The sequence below is a fragment of the Polistes dominula genome, unplaced genomic scaffold (genome assembly GCF_049000335.1).
Source record: "Polistes dominula isolate Pdom_NZ unplaced genomic scaffold, Pdom_raw_medaka contig_24, whole genome shotgun sequence".
Lineage (NCBI taxonomy): Eukaryota > Metazoa > Arthropoda > Insecta > Hymenoptera > Vespidae > Polistes > Polistes dominula.
The window spans coordinates 6488961-6515404 of NW_028301150.1; the positions used below are offsets into that span (position 1 = coordinate 6488961).

General features: G+C 31.1%; 3 protein-coding genes across 5 annotated transcripts; 1 reads left to right on the forward strand and 2 right to left on the reverse strand.

The window, feature by feature from the left end:
- Positions 1 to 314: 314 nt before the first annotated feature.
- LOC107066565 (sorting nexin-13) lies at positions 315 to 7878 on the reverse strand. The gene is given in 11 exon segments (XM_015321309.2): positions 315 to 2272; positions 2349 to 2563; positions 2646 to 2834; positions 2920 to 4494; positions 4576 to 5137; positions 5251 to 5375; positions 5662 to 5748; positions 5829 to 5928; positions 6303 to 6373; positions 6375 to 6416; positions 7209 to 7878. Coding segments are annotated over 11 exon segments (3345 nt in total). The 5' UTR covers positions 7260 to 7878; the 3' UTR covers positions 315 to 1944.
- A 437-nt stretch (positions 7879 to 8315) lies between these two features.
- LOC107066564 (uncharacterized) lies at positions 8316 to 11797 on the forward strand. Its single transcript, XM_015321307.2, is given in 7 exon segments — positions 8316 to 8697; positions 8771 to 8813; positions 8929 to 9497; positions 9500 to 10151; positions 10154 to 10931; positions 11177 to 11378; positions 11491 to 11797. Coding segments are annotated over 6 exon segments (2448 nt in total). The 5' UTR covers positions 8316 to 8697; positions 8771 to 8790; the 3' UTR covers positions 11715 to 11797.
- Positions 11798 to 17249: 5452 nt separating this feature from the next.
- Positions 17250 to 25679, reverse strand: LOC149030836 (uncharacterized). 3 transcript variants are annotated; one of them, XM_089177757.1, is made up of 3 exons: positions 23907 to 25679; positions 21188 to 23555; positions 17250 to 19241 (listed from the first exon to the last, which is right to left on the reverse strand). In XM_089177757.1, exon 1 carries the CDS (start codon positions 25303 to 25305, stop codon positions 23908 to 23910), a length of 1398 nt encoding a protein of 465 aa, XP_089033883.1. In that variant the 5' UTR covers positions 25306 to 25679; the 3' UTR covers positions 17250 to 19241; positions 21188 to 23555; position 23907. The 3 variants fall into 3 exon arrangements, with proteins under 3 accessions (XP_089033883.1, XP_089033881.1, XP_089033882.1); XM_089177755.1 differs by having other exon boundaries at positions 17253 to 19241; positions 21188 to 25678; XM_089177756.1 differs by having other exon boundaries at positions 17254 to 19119; positions 21188 to 25678.
- Positions 25680 to 26444: the final 765 nt, after the last annotated feature.

A 26444-nucleotide genomic window follows, 5' to 3' on the forward strand; every position in this document is an offset into this window, starting at 1 on the left:
TTTTTATTAAATATATTATATTATTTGGAAAATTTTAAATGTAATAAAATTTAGGGAATGAAAAATTAATATGATGTATAAAAATGGATATATATATATTTTTTTTTGTTTTTATCTGTTTTTAATTGAGAAAAAAATTATAACATACGCAAGCTTTAGACAAAAATTTGTGTAATTCATCTTTCAACTATTCCTCTGATTTTCACAGCATAGATAATTTTATCGTATATTCTTTTACAAGACAAAAATATTTAAATATATATTTTATCCACCTTGTTAGAGTTTCGTAAATATCATAAATGAAACATTTCTAAGTTATAAACAATTCATTTTAATAAGTAAAATGTTTTAAACATGGTTCTTTGATGGAATAAAAATTATTGTATATATACACGTGAGAAATTACATATAACATTAATATACAACACTTTGTACAGAAATTATATTTATATATAAGTCTTTAAATATATGCTATGCTTGTTTTCTTCTTTTTTCCTTCTTTCTTGTAAATTCTTTTAAATACTATTTCGAAGACCATGTAATTTACTTAACAAATAAAACTATTGCTGCTATATTAATGGCACACACAATCTTCTGGTATTCTTATAAATTAACCCCTTAAGGAACAATTTTTTTTTACAAAACCGGCCAGCAAAAATTAGTTTTGGTTCAACGTGATACAACGCCGCTCGAGTTAAATCGAACGTGAAACTTAAGGGGTTAATGAATTTAATATATATATAGATTACATATTATTAATATGTAATATATTATTATATAATAATATATTATATATATTTATATATATTATATTTATTATATATAAAAATAATTTATATATATATAAATTATTTTTATAATCACATATTTTTTCATATATTATGGGAGTTTGAATGGACAGTTACACGTATTTTTATCTTATGTCAATCCTGATTATTTGTAAGAAGACAATTATTACATAACCATAAGTATATTAAAATGCAAATGGGGAATGTTTGTGTTATTCTTATTACATTGTCAATAATATTAATTCAATAAAGATCTCTTTAGACGGCATCAAACTCATATAATAACATTTTCTTGGCCATTAGATTACAAGTACTTACTTCCTACTAAATATGTATATTACCAAATTGTAAGATTATCTGACTCTTACTTTGATCCCTCTTAGATTAAATAATAGCTGTTATGATATTATTATTTAGATAATTTCCTTATGTTTTTTTTATTAGGTTGTAAAATAATTAAGTTTGGTTACATTCGCCTCATATTTATACTTCCATCTATCATTATTACTCTCCCTTTTACGAGTTTAAGGAACCTTAACAACACCTTTCACACTACCGATGTTTTTCTATGGAATCAACAGCACATGGTGTTTCCAAGTTTACTACCAGATTTGTTTACCATTAGATTATCCACCCAAGTACTAATCGTACCTTATCGTTGCTTAACTTTAGTGATCTAACGAGAACTAGTTTTCAATGAGGCAAGGCGGTTGACTACTTATAATTGAACTGATTATAGTAAAATTCAATATTAATGTAGATTATTAAATTCCAAAATATTTCTTAATATAAATATCAAATAACAATGAAAAATATACGCAAAAAAAAAACCAAAACGAACAAAGAAAAAATCAAATATATAAATTAATACAACGCGATACTGAGATAATTTATAGAAACCATAACGTATGTTTCAATTTATCTATCTTAAATATTAAATTGGTCTTAGCCAATATATTGTAACTGATATATAAATATATTAGATTATTATTGAAGATCCATTCTAGAAAGTGTGTAATTTCATTTTCATTTTATTTCAAGTTCATTATTTGTTAATGCAAAACATTTTTATCGAGTCCAAATTAGATACGATTGCGTCTCAATTATTTAATTTCACTTTCAAAAGATCTGGATCTTTTTCTCATCCTTAAACCCGTTACGTTTTCGTTTTATTATCCTTCAAACGAGAAGATGTAGAGTAGACTTTTTTAAACGTATCTCCTAAATTATTTTTTGGAAATAATGTTTCTAAAATTCCTTCGAGTAATACATATAATAATCTTCTATTTAATACAGGTTGTTGAAATAATTCAAACACCCTTAGAAGCCCATGTCTTGTTGTTTCGCTACCTATGATATGCTTTAAATCATCTGAAAAACAAGAGAGCAATGCTACTTTGGCTATCACTCGAGTTCTATTTCTTGTTTCCGAATCTCGATTAGGTTTATTTTCTGCTTTAATACCATTCGGCCATAAACTATTCCTGAAAATTTATACGCATTAGTATAACTGAGAAAATAGTGTTAAAAATTTGATTAATCAATATTTTAACTATTTACTTAATAAATCGTAAATATCCGGCTACTTTTGTGGGACTAGTCATGAATGAAACATATTCTATTATTCTTCTATTCACAATATCACCAAACATAGTACGAATAATTTGTCTTAATAAAGTTATGATTCGTCGTCTTAACCACTGATTTCTTACTTTTAAATCGAAAATCTCATCCATTAATAATAACATTATCCTCAATGGAATATTATCGTTAGTCTGAAAGCAAAAAAAAATAATTAATTATATTAAATAGTAAAGATAAATTATTACAGAATTAATAAAAAAAAACAATCTTTACTTCTACGTCCAAGCTAGCACCAACTTTAGCGTGTTCATAAAATACATTCGTTTTTTTTGGATTGCCAAAAAATTTACTTATATTATCCATAACACCATCTACCGTACTTAACATATTATCTGGCATAGTCTTAACTGCTTGCGTCACATTCTTCATAGATGTTTTTAAAGGATTCATTAAATTATCTAACTGTAGAAAAAGTACATAATTAAATTTTTAGATATATAATCTAATATATAAGTTTGTAATAAAAATTATCTTATGGAAAATTTACCGTTCGTGAGATTTGACCTCCAGTAACACCTTTGTCGTAATCTCCTTGTTCTAAAAATGCTAATAAAAGATTTTGTAAACCCATGTGGCCATCGACGACTGTTGGCTTTGTTAGTTGATGCAGCCAAGTATTTAGCATTAACATTCTTTTTTCTAACACAGTTCTTTCCATGTTATGAAAAGCTTTCTTGGCAGGAAATGGAATTTTGGCCAAATCATAATACTTTTCTTTTATCTTTTGATACAGGTCATAGAAATCAGAATATCTTCTATAAATGTGCCATTTCTCTTGATAACCCGAATCGTAACATTTGGTAACAGCGACGGCATATATGCCATACGTTTTCCCACGATCGCTAACAATACCAGTTTCAATTATTTTGGCAGTAATTTCAAATCGACCTTGCTGTAATTTTTTAATAACAGTTAAATCACAATTATTTTCATCCAACATAATACTTTTATCTGAGTTTGAATCTAAATAAAAAGCTGCATCTTTTCCTTCATTAATTTGATCCAAATCTATGCTTGATTCCTTCTGAATATTTTTCATATCTTTCGTATTACTTAAAGATTTTTTTTCTATATTGCTGCACAACTTAAATTCGCTTGATTCAACGGTACCTGCCAAATTTAACGAAGAATTTGACTTCAATTTGTTTTCTTTTCTTGCTGTTATATTCGTTTCATTGTTATCATAGCTTTCCGTTAAATTTGGCAATGTGCTTAATTCGTCATTGACGCTGGTTATATTTATACTTTTTAAAGATTTAGTATCATCCTCGGAGGTTGGATCTTTCAGCAAATCTAATTCAGCAAGAAGCTTGACATAGGCAAGTGATTTTTTAAAACTAGGTAAAAACCTATCTTCGTTCTGTAACTTTTCGTAACAACAAACTAAAAGATCATCAAACCAGACTTCCTTAACAGTTTCGGTTTTTATTTTAATTACTAAATTTTTTACTAATACATCATCCAACTGTAACTTAGATGACGCTTTATCGCTTAAATACTGTTGATGAATTTTTAAAGCAGCCTCTTTTAAATTTTCTAGATCTATATTTTTACGTTTAGTAGTGGCAATATTTGAGGTCGAAGGACCAGATTGTAGTTTTTGTAAGTGAATATCTGCTATTTGTTGCTCCGCTGATACTCTCCAACCGTATATATTTAAATAAAAGTACAAATATGCCTCGGCATTTATAGAAGTCATATAATCGATAAAATAACTAAGTGCAATATTATTCTTTAACAATTCATCTAATGGCAAATTAACTAATTTTTGACCAGGAACAATTAATCTATTCCATTCTGGTTGAGTGCCAATTCCATCTACCTCTGATTCTAAACCTTCTTGCATTCCAACAATCCTTGCATCCAAAATTTTTTTAAAATAAAGTAAACTATTTAATCGTTGCTTAGCTGACAAATCATCATCTCCAGTTAAATCTTTTGAACGCAGATGTGCTATTTCCTTAGAAATAATATTTTTAGTTGCCACTAATTCTTCCAAATTATCGGTCATTCTAATTACCGTTAGAAAGATATCACTTGGTAATCCACTTTCTTTACTACACTGAAATTATAATTTAAGACTCATTAGATATTAAAATAACATATATACATTGTTATAATTAACTTGTCATTTCAAGCTTACCAGCCGTATAAATGCCTGATTAATGTAATCAGGGTCAGAGAATAGATTCAATAATGGTCTAATTATGGCATTCGCTAATAATTCTTTTAAAAAATATCTTACAGTTAAACAATTGTAATCTTCCATTGGCAATATTAAATATAAGAGACCTTCCGATATTTCGCATAATAATTCTTTCTCCTGAGATTTGTTTGTGCATACAACGTCTCTACATATCAAATTATTTTCCATTTGTACTTCAAGGTCGAAGAATATTTTCTCTAAAGATTCCTCCTCGCCTTGATCTCCAAATTCGATAGGTTCGATGAGAGACGATAAGTTAGGAGTGTAAAATTTAGACTGTGTGTACCAAGATATATCTGTTTCACTTTTGTTCCGCCTATGTGTGGGCACTTTTTTCGGTGTTCCACCTGAAGTACTAGAGCTAGCGCTGCCTTTATATAATTTTTGCGCTCTAAGTTCTTTAATCCTTACTCGAGCTTGACGATACAGTCTCATATGCGAAGCAGCATCATCAACAAGACGCGTAGTTAAATACGGTATCCAGTCGACGGCTTTTATCCTATTTTTAAAAAAAATATGCTGAATAATGCAAAGACCAATCAAAATTAATCAACGACTATCCAATTTAACCTTTTTTATTTTTTGTATTTGCTGCCTTAATATTTTACACACCGATTTGCTATATTGATGGCAATTTTTTGAGCATTATTGCGAACTGAATAGAGAAATTCTTTATCGTCTGTAATAGAGCCGTACCAACTTTGCACATAATCTCTGATGATAAAGTCTAAAATTTCCTAACAGAAAATAATAATATAAACATTAAAGTACTATTTAATTTGACATAAACTATTAACACGTTCTTTGTCAAGTGTAAGTTATATTTCTGGTATATGCTGAAATTCATTTCTATGACCAAATAATACGATATAATTTATTAAATTTTATACTATGTACTGTTTCCAATATATATATATATAGTGTAGAAATGACACTTGATTGATAGCAACTTGGCAAGTAACGTGTTAAGCGGAAAGATTATTAATAATTATTGTATATATATATATATATATATATATGTACTTGCAAAGATTCATCAATAATAGAGCTGCCAGTTATTCTTCTATCTAATGTAAAAGTAATCTTTTCCTTGGATAAATTAAAAATATACTGTAAATAAAAAACAAAAGTAATATAAATTAAAATAGAAAAGAAATATATAAAGAAATAATTTTATAGTATTAATATACCTGCCGAAATTGATCAGTCTTTTTGATTATCTCCTCCCGCTCTGATATTAGAGAATTTTTATCGCTAAGAGTAGTTATTTTATTTACATAAATCATTATTCTAAAATAAACAACAAAGAATAACAATATTAAATGTAAGTATAATATTCTATTATATATTTATTAACCCTTTGAGTGCTAAATACTCTTAGGCAAAGCACTTTGCTGGTATGGAATCCCTTTTGGCTAGCATAAGCTCTATCAATTGATTAAAATAACTAAAACTAAGTTATCATTGTTAATCTTCTGAATGAAATAATACGAGAACATTATTTTTAAGCATATCCTAGGTGCAACAAGAATAGAAACAATTATCAAAGCCTATAAATTGTTGTATTCTCTGCATTCATATCAACAAACGCATATATGCACTTGTAACGCTCAAAGGATTAATATCATTTAAAAAGAAATATAAATACATAAATGTATATTTACCCTAGTATTAAAACAAGCAAAAAAATAAAAATTTTAACTATCACGCCTAGACCAAAAATGGCAATCAAAAAGTATTGTAATGGCTCCAGCTATTCCATACAGCCGAACATTCATCTGCAAAAGTGATTAACAAAATTATTGAAATATTACTCATTTTAAAACTTATATAAGTAATTGTAAAATGTTTAATTTTTTGTTTACTTTTGACATAAGAAAAATATATATTCAAAGAATCAAATTGATGATGGATTTACTGAACGATATCTTGAAAAATGTGTTGGGTCATATGTAGAGATAAGTAAAAGCAAACATTAAATATTGGAAATTTCCTATAATACTATTATTATTATTATTATTTAATAATTACACTTAAATTACTATACTCTGTGTGATATGAGTATTAATAATTCGTTAGAAATCATTGAAATAATTACTAAAATAATGATTTAGATATAAACAGTCTTTAAATAATAATTAGTTGAGACACGAGATGACGAAATAATTAAAATAAAAATAACATATAAATATGATAGTAAAGTTCTCATTAGCGACAAAAATCACCTGTCGTATAGACGATAAATACTTAATAAAAAAAAAAAAAGAAAAAGGAAAAAAAACTTTACGCGCATGAATAATCACATGTCGCTAATAAATAATAATAAAAATCTATCTCACAAAATAAACAATGGGAACGTTCGAAGGTGTAACCGTCAAAGTAATATGGAGTAATAAAACGTCATTTTGAAAGTGTACCGTACACGTAGCGTAGAAATGATTATAGATAACGGTTAGATACAATATTTAAAATTAAATTTATACGTAAATGTAAATTGTCTACTCCTTTGAAGAAGTAAAAAAAGTTAAATTTCTTATTTCTATTTTTCGAATTATTTATGATTAACGTACCTTAGAAGACTCCGATAAATTCCTTTTAGTGTATTTACGTACATATTGCATATCTTCTACGGATCATTGTACAAATTAGTCACCTATATAGCAATTTGTTTATATCTTTATAAAAGATTATTAATCCACAATACGATACGTTTAACATGCTTCTAACTCGAAAGAAAAAAACAAAGCGGTTAAGAGCGCCGCTACACAACATAATAATATTATGATAGGATACGATATCAAACGAATCTCGATTTCGACTGTTAAAACAGACTCGAGACACATGCGCGCAACCGATAAACGTAGTCTAGGGATCCTGTATCAATTATTTACTTCTTCTTCTTCTTTTTCTTCCTTCTCTTCTGTTTCTTTTTTTGTTTTTGAACGCTGAACACGTTTCCCGCACTGAAATAATAAACCGTTATTGTAATTGTTCGCAGGCCCATCTTTTATTTATGCTCATTTTTGTTCCCATTGAATTTTGTTAAAAAAATTTTCAATTTTTCTTATTACCAAATACATAGATAACATAGATATCGATACATAGAAACAGTTTCTTTTTCTTCTTTTACTTTTTTCTTTTTATTATTGATAAAAAACGACATTCATACGAAATTTAATTGAATCTTATTAAAATGTAATTAAAAGAAGTACGAGTAATTTAATAGAATTTATGTTGTTGGTATTATTTGCATTAGTTTTAAAAAAATTTATTTGGCTACCATGACAGAACGAACAACTGCTGTCAGTGATGCTTAGTTGGTAAATTATTTCAAAATTTGTAACAAAAATATAAGACCTATATTACAAGTAAAATTAAATCACTTTTATTAAAATTATCTTCAAAAATAATACAATTTCTTATATTTTTTAATTTTTTCATACCAATCTTTACAATTGTACTTAGTGCATAGGGAATTTAATGCTAACCCTAAATCTGTCTATAAACTAGGCTTTACCTTTGTTTACGTTTATTTTCTATAATTTTGATAGCTAAACTTGTAATTATACGTCATAGATGTTAACAAACCTGATATATTTTTCAACAATATTATATTAAACGGTATAATAAAATAAAAAAATTTAAAATTTTGACTAATAATGAATGCTTATATAGCTATCAATAGAAATTCAGCATCATTATTAATCTTTTAATCGCGGAATCGTTTTATTCGTAATGCAGATGCGTCCTAATAAAGGGGAATCCCCTCAGGATCGGCATGATGCTTAACATGTTAACATTAAAATTCAATATGAATCAGTGTATCATGCGATTCAATGCGAAAATAGCGTAGCCTGCTAGCATGGAACTCGAATTGCTTTCGTCTTAGAAATTAAGTTGGTAATAATGTCAAGAGTTAAGCATAGGGATATCCCCTTATTTTTGCAGTAATTCCCTTATTTATCAGGAATTTTTACAATTTAAATAACCTAGATGATTGAATTTGGAATATATATTGTATAATTAATAATTGACATTACTGTTATTAACTCGTTAGTGGTAAGTGGTAAAAGTAATCACGTTATAAATCATTTTTAAAAAGTACACAGCTTATTGGTAATATTATTTATAGGTTAACTCGAGATTAATTATATGCGAGTGGCTGAAAAGAAAAGGTGTAAAAATATCATTTTTGTTTAGAATTGGGGACTTTCCCTTTCCTTTTGAGACACTCATTTGTATTATATTTTTGATATATTAATGAATGATTTGACGAATATTATTTTACAGATATAAAGAGACATATAAGAACAAAATTAAATGCATGGGAGTTTTTACTATCAAGAAGTTATATAATATGGAAAATTTGTCAGTAACAGAAGTAAGGGAATTTCCATTACGGCAACAGTATCCTAGTATTACTTCAGTAAATAAAAATAAAGATTTATCCAACAAAAGGGTAGAAACAAATTTATACTTGCAATCATTGATATCGACAAATATAAAAACTTCATCACAAATTAATTCAAAGATGAAAGGTGAATTTCAAAAGTTACGATTAAAATCACCGAGTGGTAAAGATTTGGGAGAGTTTAATGCGCAAGTATTGCCTTTAAAAAACATAAAAGGTAAATCTGTCTTAAAACGGAATGTATATAAAAACTTAAGAAAATCTATATTATTATCAAGTCTAATGTCAAAAGATAATGCCAGAAAATTTGTAACTGTAGTACCTGTTCTATCAATGAAAGTTAAACAAAATGATATTAAGTTATCGAATTTAACTAATGTAATATCTTCTGAAAAAGATGATAGCTATGTTGACAGCAAAATCCGTAAACATAAAACTGTAATTTTAAAAAAATTACCACTAATGACCAATTTCATAAAGAAAAACAGAAAGATGCAAATACTATTGTAACAGACAATTGTATAAATAATGAATGTAATAAAAAGGGAGAATCTGAATACAATCAAATTCAAAGTTCATTGGTAAAAAATGAAAAAAACTTTAAAAAGAAAGAAAGCAAATACTGTACTGTAAAATTACTCGAAAACATGGATCAAGTAGAAAAAAATTTATTGTCTGAATTATCTAAATCTACACAATTTTTGAAATCTAAAAATGTTATAGATTCTACAAGTTCATTAACTACAATTGCAAATAAATTAGTAAGTATATCTAATGATGCAAATAAAATAATAGACCAAGGTCCTGATTTAGATAATCATAAGTCTGGTAACGGGGAAATAATTAATAATAAAAGAAAAACATTGTTTTTATTACCTATAAATAATGAAAATAATTCAGATGAATTTTCCAAACAAAAACTATCTAGGTCGCAAAAGGAAGGTGATGATTTCACAGTTTCCTCAACATTTGTAGATATTTTACAAGATGAAAGAAATAACAAAACCATTTCTGAATGTAAAAAGACTTTAGATCAAAACATGGAGGCAGATAATATAGTGTCATTGGATGATAACTGTAAAAAAATCTTAATTACGATGATTCGTTAATTTTTATAAATCATAAAGGTAATAATTCTGTAATTACTAAAGCAAGCGATAATGAAAATTTTATATCTCAAAATATCAATGATGAATCAGATGAATCAGAAAATACATTAGACAACAATATACCATGTCTAAATGAATTATCTTCTAGTTGGAGTATTATTAAAGAAACAACGAATTATATAAAAGACGAAACAAATAAAGAAAAAGCAATGAAAGCTATCGAAACCTTGCATAATTATATTATAAGGACGCAATCGATTCCATTAACTATATCGAAAAAATTTAAACCGTTAAATGGCACCAAATTAGAGGAAGATTTATTATTAGAGCATAAAAAGTTGCCTCTTACGGATGAAAATATATCTGATGAAAATGTATCTGATATTTCAAAAATAAAATTAAAAGAACCCAATGTAGCAAACAACAATGAAAATTGTAATCAACGAAACAATATCTATAATGATTTACCTTATTCACTTGTAAATAAATCGCAAGAATCTAATGAATATCTAGAACAATTTACTAAAGATATATGTAATAAAAATAGTGGGGCTAATAAAGTTCAACAAATATTATCGCAAAAAACTACATTTCATAACAAAATCTTTGAACAATTAAAAAAAGACTTTGCAACTGTGACAAAAATGGATGAAAACGGAATGTTGAATATACATAAAGCTGTTGTCAATAATAGAATTTGTGACGTTAAAAGATATCTTATGGTACTCAAAGCTTGTAGCATCGATATAGACATACCTACGGATTTTGAAATGGTACATTTTTTACAATTATTCTCTCTCTCTCTCTCTCTCTCTCTCTCTTGTAGCAATAAAAGACTTATAGTTAAACAGAAATTAATTATTAATCTTTAAATATAAAATAAATTAATATAAATTAATAATAAATTATATAATATAAATATAAAATAAATTAAGTATAAAAAAATTAATAAATTATTAATTTTTATTTTATCTAACATAAAATTAATTATTTAATCTTTGTACATTTGTATTTGAAGACAAGTTTGGAATTGGCAATTAAGCATAATGTGTCACCTGAAATCGTTAAGTTATTATTAGAGTATGGCGCAAATCCTGTGTCGTCTAAACAAATACACGAATCAGCTTTAATAATTGCCAGTAAAGAGAGTTATATATTATTACCAGAAATTATAAAACATGTTACATCCGTTGAACTGTTAAATAATGTAGACTGTATGGGTAAGTAATTAATATTATACAAAATTTTTCTTTACAAAATGTAATGTTTTCTTAATATATTTATTTAAATATATCTTTATACATGCATATTATATATTTGATTATTATTTAGGTTTCGCCCCATTACACTACTGTGCTCAAAATGGTAACTTAAAAGGAATTACCTCATTAATAAATATGGGCGCTGATATAAATCTAAGAGAAAATAGATGTGGCAGAACTGCGCTTTTTCTTGCTGTGGAAAATAACCATCCTTTAATAGCAAAAGAACTTATTCAAAATGGAGCAGTTATAAATATTCCAAATTTTTCTGGACAAACAATTATGATGCCATAAAAAGATTAAATTAATCTAGAACCAATCTATATTTCTCACAATTGTATATAAACGTATTTAAATAGACATGCAGTAAATATTTATATATCGATGAATTTAATACAACAGCGTAATACGAAATTGGTGGACTAAGCCCTCTTCTGCTTAGAAGGAAGTAAGAAGGGAAGATAATCGAAAAAATCATGATTAAGTATATCAGTAAAAATAAAACACTCTCATGGAAGTAACTGATACCCGAAAACGAAGACGTCGAGAAACTTAACACATAAGGCTCTGATCCCGTGAAAATACGGGTTTTTAGGTCTATCGTTTGAGCGCTGCCCCAAAATGTTGTGGAATTTTGTTCTTGTATGAGTATCTTATACGTTAATTTGTATTTGTCACAGTCCAAAAACAAAACGTATATGATGGTTCGGACGTAATAAAGTATTTTTTTTTTTTTTTAGCTACTTATTCAGAAACATTCCCCATTTCTAGACAAAAATATTACTTAGCACTCCTGGAAATTAATTTTTGTAATACAAAAAAAAAAGGTAAATAAATAGGATAAAAAAACCGCGAATTGAGGGGTCGCGCTCAGGGACGGAAACACTGGCTGGATTTGGTATTTGCGGCAATGAACTTTCGATTTTCTAATGTCGATTAATAATAACAATAATAATAATAATAATAATAATAATTGTTAAGGTATGGCTGATAAATAAGACAACGCAGAGTTAATATTCAAAAGTAAGATTTATTATAAGAAACGGTGGAAAAGGAAGAACTGTTGAACAAGCCTAGAGCTAGGCCGAATACAGAATAAAGAGAGGGCGCAACAGCGCCCTGTACTAAGGGACTGTGCGGCCCATAAGAGAAGTAGGAATAAAGAGTAGGGGAGGCGGCGTGAGAAGACATAACGTCTCTTATATACGCTATTCTTAACACTCCCTCCCGGTATGTCTCGAAACTCCACAACATCTAGTTAATAAACTCTATAAATGATTTAAACCATACAATATATTCAACAACATCTTTAAGTGATCAAAATCGCAAATAAATTAAACAAAATCTATGAACAAATAACTTGTCATACTTGTTTATATTGAACTTATACAAAATAAATTTAATCTAACTTGATAAATCTTTGGCACGGAATGTCAGTTAACTCTCAGTTACACAGCTTAGCCCTGCGAAGAAGAAGATTTATTCCCTGGATGGGAAGAAGATAACAATTTAATTATTCATAATCAAATCTGTAAGATATTTATGTATTTCAAAGGTTAATGTCTTTGTGAAAATGTCAGCAATCTGTTTATTCGAAGGAACCCAGTTTAACTTAACCAAATTTAAACTAACGCATTCCCTAACATAGTGTTCTTTCCTTTCGATGTGCCTTAATTTATTATTGCCATCAGATTTCGCACACGCTATTGCTGACTTACTGTCACTGAACACACTTATTGGATACCATTTTCTTTTTATTATCAACTCAATTGACTGACTGATTGACAGCAAAGCTTGGCATATTTCACTTAATGCGACATATTCAGCCCGACAAGTGGAGAGAGCAACCCTTGGCTGTTTATGTGTTCGCCAAGCAATAGGATCACCAAACAGCTTTATTACATACCCACACGTAGTCAGTGAGCCTTTGCAATCAGAGAAACTTGCATCAGCATAAGCCTGCAACTCTTGTGTTTTGCCTCTAAACGTCAAGGTCATACCTTTCGTACCCAACAAGTAACGCAGTGCTCTCTGCAGCATATTCCATTCATTCTTAGTTGGATTTAGTTGATGCCTACTCAACACATTAGTAATGTATGCCATGTCAGGCCTTGCACCGTTAACTATGTGTAGCAATGTTCCAACGACCTCTCTATAAGGAAAATCTTTTGTCAGTGGTACAGCAATAGTTTCTTCCCGATCTATTCTTTCTCGATTACGGACTTGATTCGAAACCATAGGTGTTCTCTTAGGATAGGGTTTTCCTTCTAAGAATTTTTCAAGCATTTTGTCAATAAGTTTTTCCTGATCTAGTCGCAAAATTTTATTTCTCCTATCTCTTCTAATTCTAATTCCTAAGTATTCTTTCGGTTCACCTAAGTCTTTCATTTCAAATTCAGCTTTTTTGCTTTTCTTTAATTTCTAACATTTTACCTGGATGATTACCTATTTCTATTATGTCATCAACATAAACAAGCAAATGTACAAAATCATTACCATCTCTCCAGGTAAACAAGCATGGATCAACTAAGTTTTTCTCAAGCCCTATCATGAGAGTAACTTCAGTGAATTTTTCATTCCATTTCTTCGGACTTACTTCCAAGCCATACAACGATCTTTTAAGCTTGCAAACTTGATCCTTTGGCTCTTGACCTTCAAGAAGGAAGTTCTTCCGGAATTTCCATATAGATTAATTGATCCAACTCACCATACAAGAAAGCAGTATTAACGTCCAATTGACACATATCAAGGTCGTAAGCATTTGCCATCGCAAATAACGCTCTGACCAATGACAATCGAGAAACAGGTGCATAAGTTTCTTTCAAATCGTACTCTTTCGATATTTAAAATCTCGTATGACGAGTCTTGCCTTGTAAAGCTTCTCACCTTTTTCATCAACTTTGGTTTTGAACACCCACCTTGAATCTATAATATTTGGCGGTGTTCCATTCTTATCAAATCCCGGATTATCTACTATTGTCCAGACTTTACGCAAACCCATAGCTTTCAATTCAGCTGCAACTGCTTTCATCCAATGTTCTCTCTCTGGACCATTAGTAGCTTCTTTATAGGTCTTTGGATCTTTGTTGATTTCTGCCAATAAAGCGTGACATTTTTCATCAATTGTTAATCTTGTGCTTTCATCAACTTTCTATTCTAAAGAATTATTAAAAGCATAAACGAAATTCGCTGATACATCATCCATAGGGAGAGGATCAACAATCGTCTCAGCATGTTCAGGTGCATTATCAGCTTGCTTTTTAGGGCGACCTCTTTTTTTAATTCGCGGAGGCGCTCCCTCCGAATCTGAGGTCTCGGTGTTTCCTTCTACGTTTTCTTTATCAAATTCGACTAACCAGGTTTCTTTGTTTATACCAACGTTTTCATCCTGCCAATTTTTAATACTCTTTACATTATATCTATCTCCGTAAACAATTCTTTCATTAAACCTAGCATCCCTACTCTCATAAAATTTACCATCTTCTGGCTTTATAAATAAATAACCTGTTCGAGTATAACCTATCAAAATTACTCTTCTACCAACGTACCTAAACTTTGGTCCCGTTTTTCGTTGGACTTTAATATAGGCAAAACATCCGAACCGTTTTATTTGATTGATATCATATCTATAATTAGGTGCAAATTTATGTAACGGAGATTCCATATTATTGCTAGCATATGGTGTTCGATTATACGCGTACGCCGCTGCGCTTACTCCTAAATCCCACATATTTTCTGGTAATTTCGAATCATACATGTACGATCTAATCTTATTTATTATGGTTTGATTATAACGTTCTGCCACTCCGTTATGTGTGGGCGTATCAGGACTAGCGGGTTCGAGTTCTGCTCCTAATTTTTCCAAAACTTCTTTTGTATAACCTCCCATATATTCTAGTCCCTGGTCACATCGTAAACGACAGACCTTTTTCATCTCGACCAAGTATATTTCTGGCAGATTTTACAAAAGCCTCAATGCAAGATCCCGCTTCACTTTTATTTTTGATTGGATAAGACATTGCTAAACGAGAATAATCATCAATTACTATAAATATTACTATAAATCTGTAACCTTTGGGATAAGAAGCTGGGCTTATCGGTCCCATAATATCACTATGTATTGTTTCCAATGGTCTGGAAGCTTTCTGTCTAAAAGTTTTAAATGGCAATCATTTAATTTTGGCTATTTTACATACTTCACAACTATCCACGATTTCGTTAAATTCGGCAGATTTGGTATCTTTCAAGTGAGGATATTGTTTTTGCAAATTTCTGAGATAATTACTCGATGCATGTCCAAGTCGTACATGCCACAACAAGGCTTTATTCATTTTTACGTTAGTATCTTCCAAGGACATAATTTCATTTTGCGATAATTCTATTTCAGGAATCTCGTCAATATTATGAATAATTCTATCCCTAACTGAATTGAAGATGTCTGGTCTATTTAACTCAGCTATATTTTCAGCTGCTGAGCTTTCCTGTACCTTTTCTACAGAAGAGCTTGCAACATCCGAGATTAAACGTTTTTCTGTATTTTCATCAGTAATTAAAGAAGCCTCACTAGTTTCAGAAGAGTTTGTTTTTCCAATTTCCTTTTTAATTCTGATTCTTTTTCAATCTGCTCAGCATTTTGAAGTCGAGTAGAACTTCTCGTAAAATACTTATGTTCATGAGAGTTTCCATTTTCACCATCTGTTAAGAAAGCCTTTTGACAATATCTATTCTTATTATAGCCTACCCCGTTACTACTATGATTATCAGACTTGAATTCAATTTCCCAGAAAAGTTTGTTATATATCCCTGTCATAAACGACTCACAAGTCTTTGGGTCGTAAATATCAATTATTTTATCATTCAAATAAACTTCTAGACCCTTTTCTACTAGTTTTCTTAATGAGAGCAAATTTACCGATAGATCTTTAGCATATATGACATTATGCAATTCGCGCGTTTCTCCATTCTGCAAGTTCAATTTTACTGTACCTATACCATTTGCTTGCAAGTCCGCCTGAGAGTTTCTATTAGCAAATTTAATCGATTTAACGTCTGATTCATTTAATCTTTTGAAAATCAACTTAGAGTTCGACAAATGCTCTGTAGCACCCGAGTCCGCGATAAACCGTTCTAGTGTATTATTTCTGTAATTAAAATTGAAGTTATCCGGATATTGCTGACATTTTTCTACAAACAGAACATTACCTTTTTCATTTGACTCACACTCGAAACTCTCACCTGAAAAGGTGCTAGCACCTTGACTACCTCCTTGGCCATTTCTTCGGCCACCACGAATACTAAACCTGCCTCTCTTTGCTCCACGACGACCTAGATCAAACTTGCGCTCACCTTCAGATTTAGACCTACCCTCGTGCTCACGCTTTTGACTAAATTGACCTCTAAATCTGCCTGATCTGCCTCGGCAATGAGTGTTAGTATACCCGCGGCCCTTCTGGTTCAGTGATGAACCACCTTGCTGTCGATGAGCTGGTAATCTGGCTAACGAACAATGTTTAGCTATGTGGCCAGGTTTATCACATACAAAGCAATTGGTTCTCTTTACTTCTTTACATTTCGATGCCAAGTGTCCTGGTCTTTTGCAGTTCTTGCAGTAGCTCTTAAATTCTCTTTGTTGTGACTCAGTCCACAACGCAGTGGTTGTTAAATGTTCTTTGGATGACAGCCTTTCTGTCTCCTCCTTAGTGAGAAAGTCCTTCAATTGAGCATATGTTAAACCACTTCCCTGGTAGCACTTTTTGAGGAAGTCTACACCTTGCACACTTGGTACTGACTTGTAAACCGCGTTGTAAAATGCATTTCTTTTCTCTAGTTCTGATATTTTTTCGGCTCCCGGAAGGTCTTCAAATGTTCGTACAATTTCTTCAAATCTATATATAAAAAATATAAGTATAAGTTCAATATAAACAAGTATGACAAGTTATTTGCTTATAGAGTTTGTTTAATCTATTTGCGATTTTGATCACTTAAAGATGTTGAATATATTGTATGGTTTAAATCATTTAAAGAGTCTATTAACTAGATGTTGTGGAGTATCGAGACATACCGGGAGGGAGTGTTAAGAATAGCGTATATAAGAGACGTTATGTCTTCTCACTCCGCCACCCCTACTTTTTACCCCTACTTCTCCTATGGGCCGCACAGTCCCTTAGTACAGGGCGCTGTTGCGCCCTCTCTTTATTCTGTATTCGGCCTAGCTCTAGGCTTGTTCAACAGTTCTTCCTTTTCCACCGTTTCTTATAATAAATCTTACTTTTGAATATTAACTCTGCGTTGTCTTATTTATCAGCCATACCTTAACATAAATTTAATTTTTTTTCTTTTTTTTTTTAATTTAACATTTTGACCAGAAACCCCTTTTTTATAATTTTTTTTTCCTTTTTTTTTCAACGAACTGTTACACGTTTTTAAGAGAGAAAAAAAAGAATAAAGATCTATGAGAACTCAGAGTTTTGCACTGAGATTTTGCACTTTGAATGTAGAATTAGAGAACGACTAGGAAATAGAGAACTTTGAGTTCCACACGGCAGAACCTATGATCAATGAACCGACAATTGTAGAAGTAAAAAGCGCGATTAAAAAATTAAAAAACCATAAATCACCGAGTAACGACTCGATTCCTGCGGAGCTAATAAAATGGGGGGGAAATAGATTGATTGAAGAAATTTTTAAACTAATTAAATTAATATGGAACAAGGAAGCATTGCCGGAAAAGTGGAAAGAGCCGATTATAATTCCAATCTTTAAAAGGGGTGACAAAATGGATTGTAATAATTGGTTAAACACGGGGTATTTCACTTTTACCAACGTGCTATAAAATCTTATCAAATATTTTACTAGCTAGGTTAGTACCGTATGCGAACGAGATAATAGGGGATCACTAGTGCGGTTTTAGGAGAAATAGATCGACTACAGACCAAATCTTTACTATTCGGCAGATCTTAGAGAAAAAATGGGAATTTAATCAGCCGGTACACCAACTTTATGTAGAATTCAAAAAAGCATACGATTCGGTAAAACGAGAAAAAATGCTCGAAATCTTAGAACGACAGGGGATACCAAGAAAATTGGTCAACCTGGTTCAACTTTACCTAAAGAAAACTAGAGGTAAAGTGAAAATAGGTAATAAAATGTGGGATGCTTTTAATATTCATAGCGGGTTAAAACAGGGGGACGCACAGTGTGGCCGGAGTCCCGATTATGCGGCCAAAATTCGAAAAGTTAAGGAAACGATCTGCAATTTCGTATTAGAGGATTTTTGGGGTCGCTGATTACGAATCCCTTATCAGAATTAACAAATTCAAAATAGCGGATTCAATATGGCGTCGTGTTATACGAAAAAAGTTGTCGAAAATGAAAAAAATTTAGCAACTGGTCTCAAACTTATTGTTTTATGGTTATTAGGGTCTGTGACTACGAATTTATCAAAAATGAAAAAATTCAACATGGCGGAATGCAATATGGCGATACAAACATTTTTATTAAAATTAAACATAGTGACATACAAATTAAGAGTTTATTAATATAAAATTATATTACAAGAAAAAGTTTTCATTGTCGATGTCGCGGTCATAACAGTTGTAAGTCTCTACATCTGTACCTGACTCAGAGGCCGAGCTACTTTCAACCATTTCTTGTTTTTCTTGAATATTTACAGATGGAGGTGATAATAAATTAATGGTTTCTGTGGACAGAGATTTGAGCGGTTTAACAGGCAACTTTCGGCAACTAGAAATGTACGGATATTTTTTATGACATTAAACAATTGCAGTCTCGTGAATCCTTCTGTAGTTAAAGTATTGGAACCTAAAAAACAAATAGCATATTGCAATATTGCTTGTAAATAGCAATACAATATTGCTTTATTACAATATTGTTTTATTAGAAGAAATACACATATAACTTGTCACACCGAAACATAAAACTTCGCAATAATCAAGAAGGTTTATCGCTGCTCTTTTCACCGTGTTTATATATACATTCTCCCACCAATGGTCCTAAACACTTCAGTCGATCCTTCTCGAAGTTTCTTGATTATTCTTAAGGATTCATTCTGGTTTATCATTTTGAAAAAATTAATTTTTTTTTTGCATTTTTCGAAAGTAGACATGTAGAATTATTATACAAAAATTTTAGAACGATCCGAGCAGTCTAAGTATATTATTTTGCGACCCAAACACATAGAGATATTACAGATAGAAGAGACAAACCATCTGCGATGGTGTAAGTGGAAATTTCTCTGCATGAATATAGCAGCAAAAAACAAAACGTTGATATTGACCTGACAAAAACAGAATTACTTGAAAGATGTTTAGGTGGCCACACATTTAAAATAATAATGAGTGCTTCAACAAATGCGTTTGACCTATGGTGCCTTAACACCTATTTAATGGTAAAAAAATTGTTGAAATAGCTTTTAAATTGGCAGCTTGTATATTCAACGAAGGTTTTGATCCAATACTGAAAATAATGCACGTTTTGGAGATAAAACTTGGCCCTATCGCAGTCAATTACGCTAGTAACCGCGGCAACACGCGCGTGCGCTCAGCCAATTGTTTGAGCTTTGATAGAGGCCAGGACACAACGAAAAAAGGCTAGAGTGGAAGAAAATGAGTATTTTGAAGAAGCAGAAGGCATACTATATGGTGTAGGCATCGCAGAATAGGGTAAAGTCAGACTTTTTAAAAATTTGTTAAAAGAAACTTTAAACGCGTTTTTCTCGAAACAACGTTTTTTCGGTGGGCGGGCATGATATCTCCGAAACTACTCTACTGATCTTTCTGAAATTTTAACCACATACTCTAAACATGAATGGCTATCTCGCATGCTATAACCAAGTCAAAATATTAATTTTTACTATATTTTTTTTACAAAAAACTACGAAGAAAATCAACGATTTTTTTCTTTTTTTGAAAAATGGCCGTCATTTTGTTTTGTTTTCATAAAAATTGATAGTTTTAGCATACCCGATAGCTATTGTTATACTGAATTTAAAACCGTTTAATTTTTTTGTTTTAAATCACCCGTTCTCAAATTTCGATGCCCGCCAACAGCATACCTACTTTTGACGGGTTCACGTTTGTCAGCCATTTTGGATGTCAAAAAACGTTAAAAACAATAAAAAAAAATTTTTTTCTTGTACTTCTAGAGTGTATTTATCATACCCAACAACTTTCATATGTATATGTATCCTACAAAGCCTTAAAAAAATCGTAAAAATAGCCTTTTTTTCGGCGTATAAACCAAAATGATCCTTAATACATTTTAAACCAAGGACCTCTCTCCGATTTCTGTTTCGAGAATATTCGAAAGATTTCGGTTAGCTTACCAAACAATAACAACAGTCAATATCATTATACATATACTTATTGGGAAGGTTATATATATTGACGATTACACTCTAAATATAAGCTGAAATTTACTTAAAACGTAATATTTCAACAATTTCTTTTATTTATTATTATAACTCTTGAAACGAATATCCTACTTCATTTTTGAAAAAAATTCATAAAAATTCAAGTGGCAGCTAGGGGCAGCTGAATTTTGTTTTATTTAGTAGATAAAATACTTTTATGTGTATAACCTCCAACACAGCTTAAAGCAGCAAAATGTATAGCAATCTATTACTTTTTCCTCTTACAATTCAAATTTTATTAATAATAATACAAAAAAACTTTCACTTATATTTCTATTTCTAACAATTTTCTATTTAACAATTAATTCGCAGAAATTTTTTCACATATTGTACTAACCTTCAGTTGAAGATTCCATTTTGTCCTGCTTAATTTTGTTTATTTCCAGAACTTTTACACGATCGTAAAGACGCGTCTACCGTTCGCTCTGTGACTACAATTGTGTAGCGCTCGAACAAAGGCCACATTTCGATTGAGATTGAGGAGGGGATTTAGGGAAAGGAACGTTACTGTGAACAGTTTTCGTTTCTTAGGGGATCCCTTTAGCCAACCCAATGATGAAAAAACTCCAACTAGAAACTTTTCTTTTTCGAATTTTGGCCGCATAATCGGGGCATTGGCCGCACAGTGGGACGCATTGTCACCTCTTTTGTTCAAATTAGTACTGGAATTTGCTGTCAAAGAACTGCAGAAAAGTAAAGATGGTCTACAGTTAAACGGGACAGTACAATTGTTGACATACGCGGACGATATTGCTTTGCTAGGGGACAATAAAGAGTCGTTTATTAATAACGCAAAAATATTAATAGATAATACAAAAGATCTGAAACTACAAATAAGCGTGTGGAAAAAACCAAATATATGGTCACCGATAGAATTCAGAATGTGCCTAATACTGGAACTTTGATCGTCCGGGATAAAATTTTTGAACGCGTCAGCAACTTTAGGTACTAGGTTGTTCACCAAGTTTTGCGGTTTGATAAGAAAGGGGGTTGCTACTAGCCAAAATTTTTTTTTGTTATGTTGGTACACTCTTCATACGAACGTATATGAAGTTTCATTTCAATCTGTCAATTCATTCTTTGTTTACAAGCCATTTAATATCGACGTGTCACAGTATTTTTTTACATTGGAAAAATCAAGTATTTATCAAGTATCATCTGAAACAAAACAAGAGGCTAAAGAGTGGTGTGAACCTGGTTCTCCGGCTCTGAAACGAGTTCGTGTCCAGAAATCGGCTAAGAAGGTGTTAGCATCAGATTTTTGGGATGCGAAAGAAATTTTGTTTGTGGATTACTTGCAAACTGGTAAAACAATAAATTCTGAATATTATTGTAACCTTTTAGACCAACTGAAGAAAAAAATTCGTGAAAAAAGACCCGGTTTGCAGAAGAAAAAAAATCCTTTTTCATCAGGACAATGCACCGTATCACAAGAGCATTTTGACAATGGCTAAAATCCATGAATTAAAGTTCGAATTGTTGGAGCATCCACCGTATTCACCAGATTTGGCCCCTAGCGACTTCCATCTGTTTCAAGATCTAAAAAAAATCATGCATGGAAAGCGTTTATCATCAAATGATGAGGTCATAACAGCTGTGGAAGCGTATTTTGCAGCCCTTCCAAATTCTCACTTCAGGGATGGAATTCATAAATTGGAATCTCGTTGGAACAAGTGTATTGATGTTTAGGGAGACTATACTGAATAATAGAATGTATTTCAAACCATAAAATTGTGTTTTTCTTACCGAACCGCAAAACCTATAATACTAAGCAGCCAAGTATTTAGGATCAATCATAAGCCAAACGAATGAAATTAACGAAGAACTTAAGAAAAGAATCAATTTAGGCAATGCATGATTTTATTCGGTCAATAAATTACTCAGCTCGCGGTTGCTGTCTAGATGCTTAAAAATCAGAATATACAGGACAATCATCCTACCGGTAGTCCTTTATGGTAGCGATACGTGGTCGCTTACGTTACGGGACGAAAAGAAATTTAAGGTTTTCGAAAATAAAGTTTTTCGTAACATCTTTGGTGCAAAACGAGATGAAGAAACGGGCGATTGGAACAAACTCCATAACGTAGAAGTACACCTATTGTACAACAAACCGGACATCATTAACGTCGTAAAATCACGCCGATTAAGATGGGCTGGTCACGTGGTGCGCATAGATTGTTACATTCTTTGTCATTACTTATCCTTCGGGAAAAACAAACCTGCTTGATACTGGCTAAACTCTGTGAATGCATGTTGCTAAAACAAACTTAGCAACGATTTCTAAAAACTCTCGTCTGTGGGACATAACAACCTGATAATACTTACTTCAGAATAATGTTTGAGGCTAATAATAGACTTCTGTGCATTATGAAATCAATTTTTTGCTCGTAATATGCATATCATGAAATTTGGAATCTCCTCACAACAACGAGAAATTCCTGATATCTAAATTTGAAAATATATTAAGGGTTCATTCTGGTTTCTACGCCGAAAAAAAAGGCTATTTTCACGATTTTTTTTTAGGCTTTGTAGAATACATATACATATGAAAGTTGTTGGGTATGATAAATACACTCTAGAAGTACAAGAAAAAAATTTTTTTTTATTGTTTTTAACGTTTTTTGACATCCAAAATGGCTGACAAACGTGAACCCGTCAAAAAAAGGTATGCTGTTGGCGGGCATCGAAATTTGAGAACGGGTGGTCTAAAACAAAAAAATTAAACGGTTTTAAATTTAGTATGACAATGGCTATCGGGTATGCTAAAACTATCAATTTTTATGAAAGCAAAACAAAATGACAGCCATTTTTCGAAAAAAAAAAAAAATCGTTGATTTTTTTCGCAGTTTTTTGTGAAAAAAAATAGTAAAAATTAATATTTTGACTTGGTTGTAGCATGCGAGATAGCCATTCATGTGTAGAGTATGTGGTTAAAATTTCAGAAGGATCGGTTGAGTAGTTTCGGAGATATCATGCCCGCCAACCGAAAAAACGTTGTTTCGAGAAAAACGCGTTTAAAGTTTCTTTTAACAAATTTTTAAAAAGTCTGACTCTACCTTATTCTGCGATGCCTGCACCATACAGTATGCCTTCTGCTTCTTCAAAATACTCATTTTCTTCAACTCTAACCTTTTTTCGTTGTGTCCTGGCCTCTTTTAAAGATTCTCCGCTCAAACGATTGGCTGAACGCACACGCGTGTTGTCGCGGTGACTAGCGTAATTGACTGCGATAGGGCCAAGTTTTATCTCCAAAACGTGCATTATTTTTAGTATTGGATCAAAACCTTCGTTAAATATACAAGCTGCCAATTGACAAGCTATTTCCACATTTTTTTTACCATTAAATAGATGTTTAGGCACCATAGCCCAAACGCATTTGTTGAAGCACTCATTATTATTTTGAGTGTTGCCACCTAAACATCTTTCAAGCATTTCTGGTTTTGTCAGGTCTTCGTACACTGGCTTTAATACTTCTTGGACATCTTTAGCGAGAGGAGGAGGATGTTTATAAGTATCAAGGGTTTTAGCTGCCTCAACTTTACGATACTTACACCAGTTGCTAGAACAGTATGTATGTTGCGGGTCATCATCAGTAGAAATTTTGTGATAGTACCCCTCCCAAATTTCCTTTCTCATGTTCTCAATTGAATTTTTATTTCTTTGAACAGCTAACCCATAGTTAGTTGACAATTCCTTCATCAACTTTATAGTCAATCGTTGAGTTTTAATCACTGGAACACTTTTTTTAATAACTTTTTTCTTTTTTACAACTTTCTTCGGTCCTTTTTTTGCAGCAGGTTTCTTGGCTTCCGCTTGTTTCAAAGCTTTTTTCTTTTGAATCAGTGCTTTTCGTGCTTCATTAGCACGGTTGAAAACTCGTTTGGCAACATGTAAAACACACTCTAATTTTTTGATAACAAAATCTTCGCCGTAGGGAAAAACATTTAGCAACATTTGAAAAGTTTTCGTGTCGCCATCGCCGATATAAAAACCATATTTTACGGAGAACTTCTTGAGTGATCGAAGAAACATCTCCACGATACCATCAACCTCCATCTTCCCGGCACTACCTTCATGGTTTATCGTACAATGCGTTTTATGCTGTTCGTACCAGGCAAGATAGTTTATTTCCTTCACTTTTTTTTTCCACATCTCACATCCCTTACAGTAAGTTGACCTTATAGAAACGTCGACAATTTTTCCACTATATTTTAAAATTAGAGAAACTATTCCAATCAACGAAGAGAATCCTCTTTTGGCCCAAGAGCCGTCGCCAGAAACAGACAGAATATCCTCTGGTTCTCCTCGTCTCTTGTTTTCGAGTTGCTCTTCGGTGACGGCTTTATGCGACACTACATTAAAAACAGCATTGACCGCGATTAGTATAGAGTCAACGATTCCATAATATGCAGAGATACTTAAACCTTTTCCGAGGTCCATAAGATTGCAAAACATATTTATACCATGCACACCAATACCAAGTAACCCTCCTAAACTTTCCTTTTAGTCTCTGCATAGAGTTTTCCTTTCCAAAAAAAAAGAATATAGCGAAAAAAACTGAATACTAGTTTTGTTTTCCTACACCACTCCGAATAATATGCAGAGACATTTCCACTTAAACAACCGTTTATGGTTTGTCTCCTCTCTCTGTAATATCTCTGTGTTTGGGTCGCAAAATAATATACTTAGACTGTTCGGATCGTTCTAAAATTTTTGTATGATAATTCTACATATGTCTACTTTCGAAAAATGCAAAAAAAAAAAAATTAATTTTTTCAAAATTATAAACCAGAATGAACCCTTAAACAGTAATTCTTAAACACTCAGAATTAAATCAATTGACCTCAACTATATCAATGTGACTTTAACAGTAAGCTTTTGTTTATCATAAAATGGAGCATTTTAAATGGCTATTATTCAAAAGTATTGAACGTTTCAATTAAAAATATTGCTCAAATCCAATTAGGAATATTGCATAGGAACAAGAAATGATCAAAATTAAAATGAATAATTTGAGATAACAGAACAATTTTAATAAATGTTTATTGAAGTAATAATGAAATTTTACTTTAATAATAATAATTCAATATAATGTGTAACAAAAGAAAAATAAATTATGTACTTATTGTCAGTATATTAAACATATACTCTATTTTAAAAAGAGAAATTCAAACTAGATTCTAAACGATATAATTAAATATTACTATTAAACACAGACGTCTGTATATGCAATAAACAAATTTACTGATAGTTTATATCTATGTTATGTACAATAAGGCAACATTTGTTTTATAAGTACCTATTAATTAATTTTTTTTTAATTACTATGTTTCTCGCATTACTATGTTAATCGCGGTATATTTGTATCCACTTAAATCGTCTTTGATAATAAAAATCATGTACCTTTGATAACTTCTGTTATTTTCTAACACCGAGATATTTTAAGTTGACTCGAAAAGTTGATCAACACTTATCTCTGATATTATATTTATCTTAGTATAACCTTCATGCTCCTTCCATTAAATTAAGACTCTTTAGCATTTTTTTGCTATCGTTAAATTGCGCGATACGACACTGTCTCATCTATAAATAAA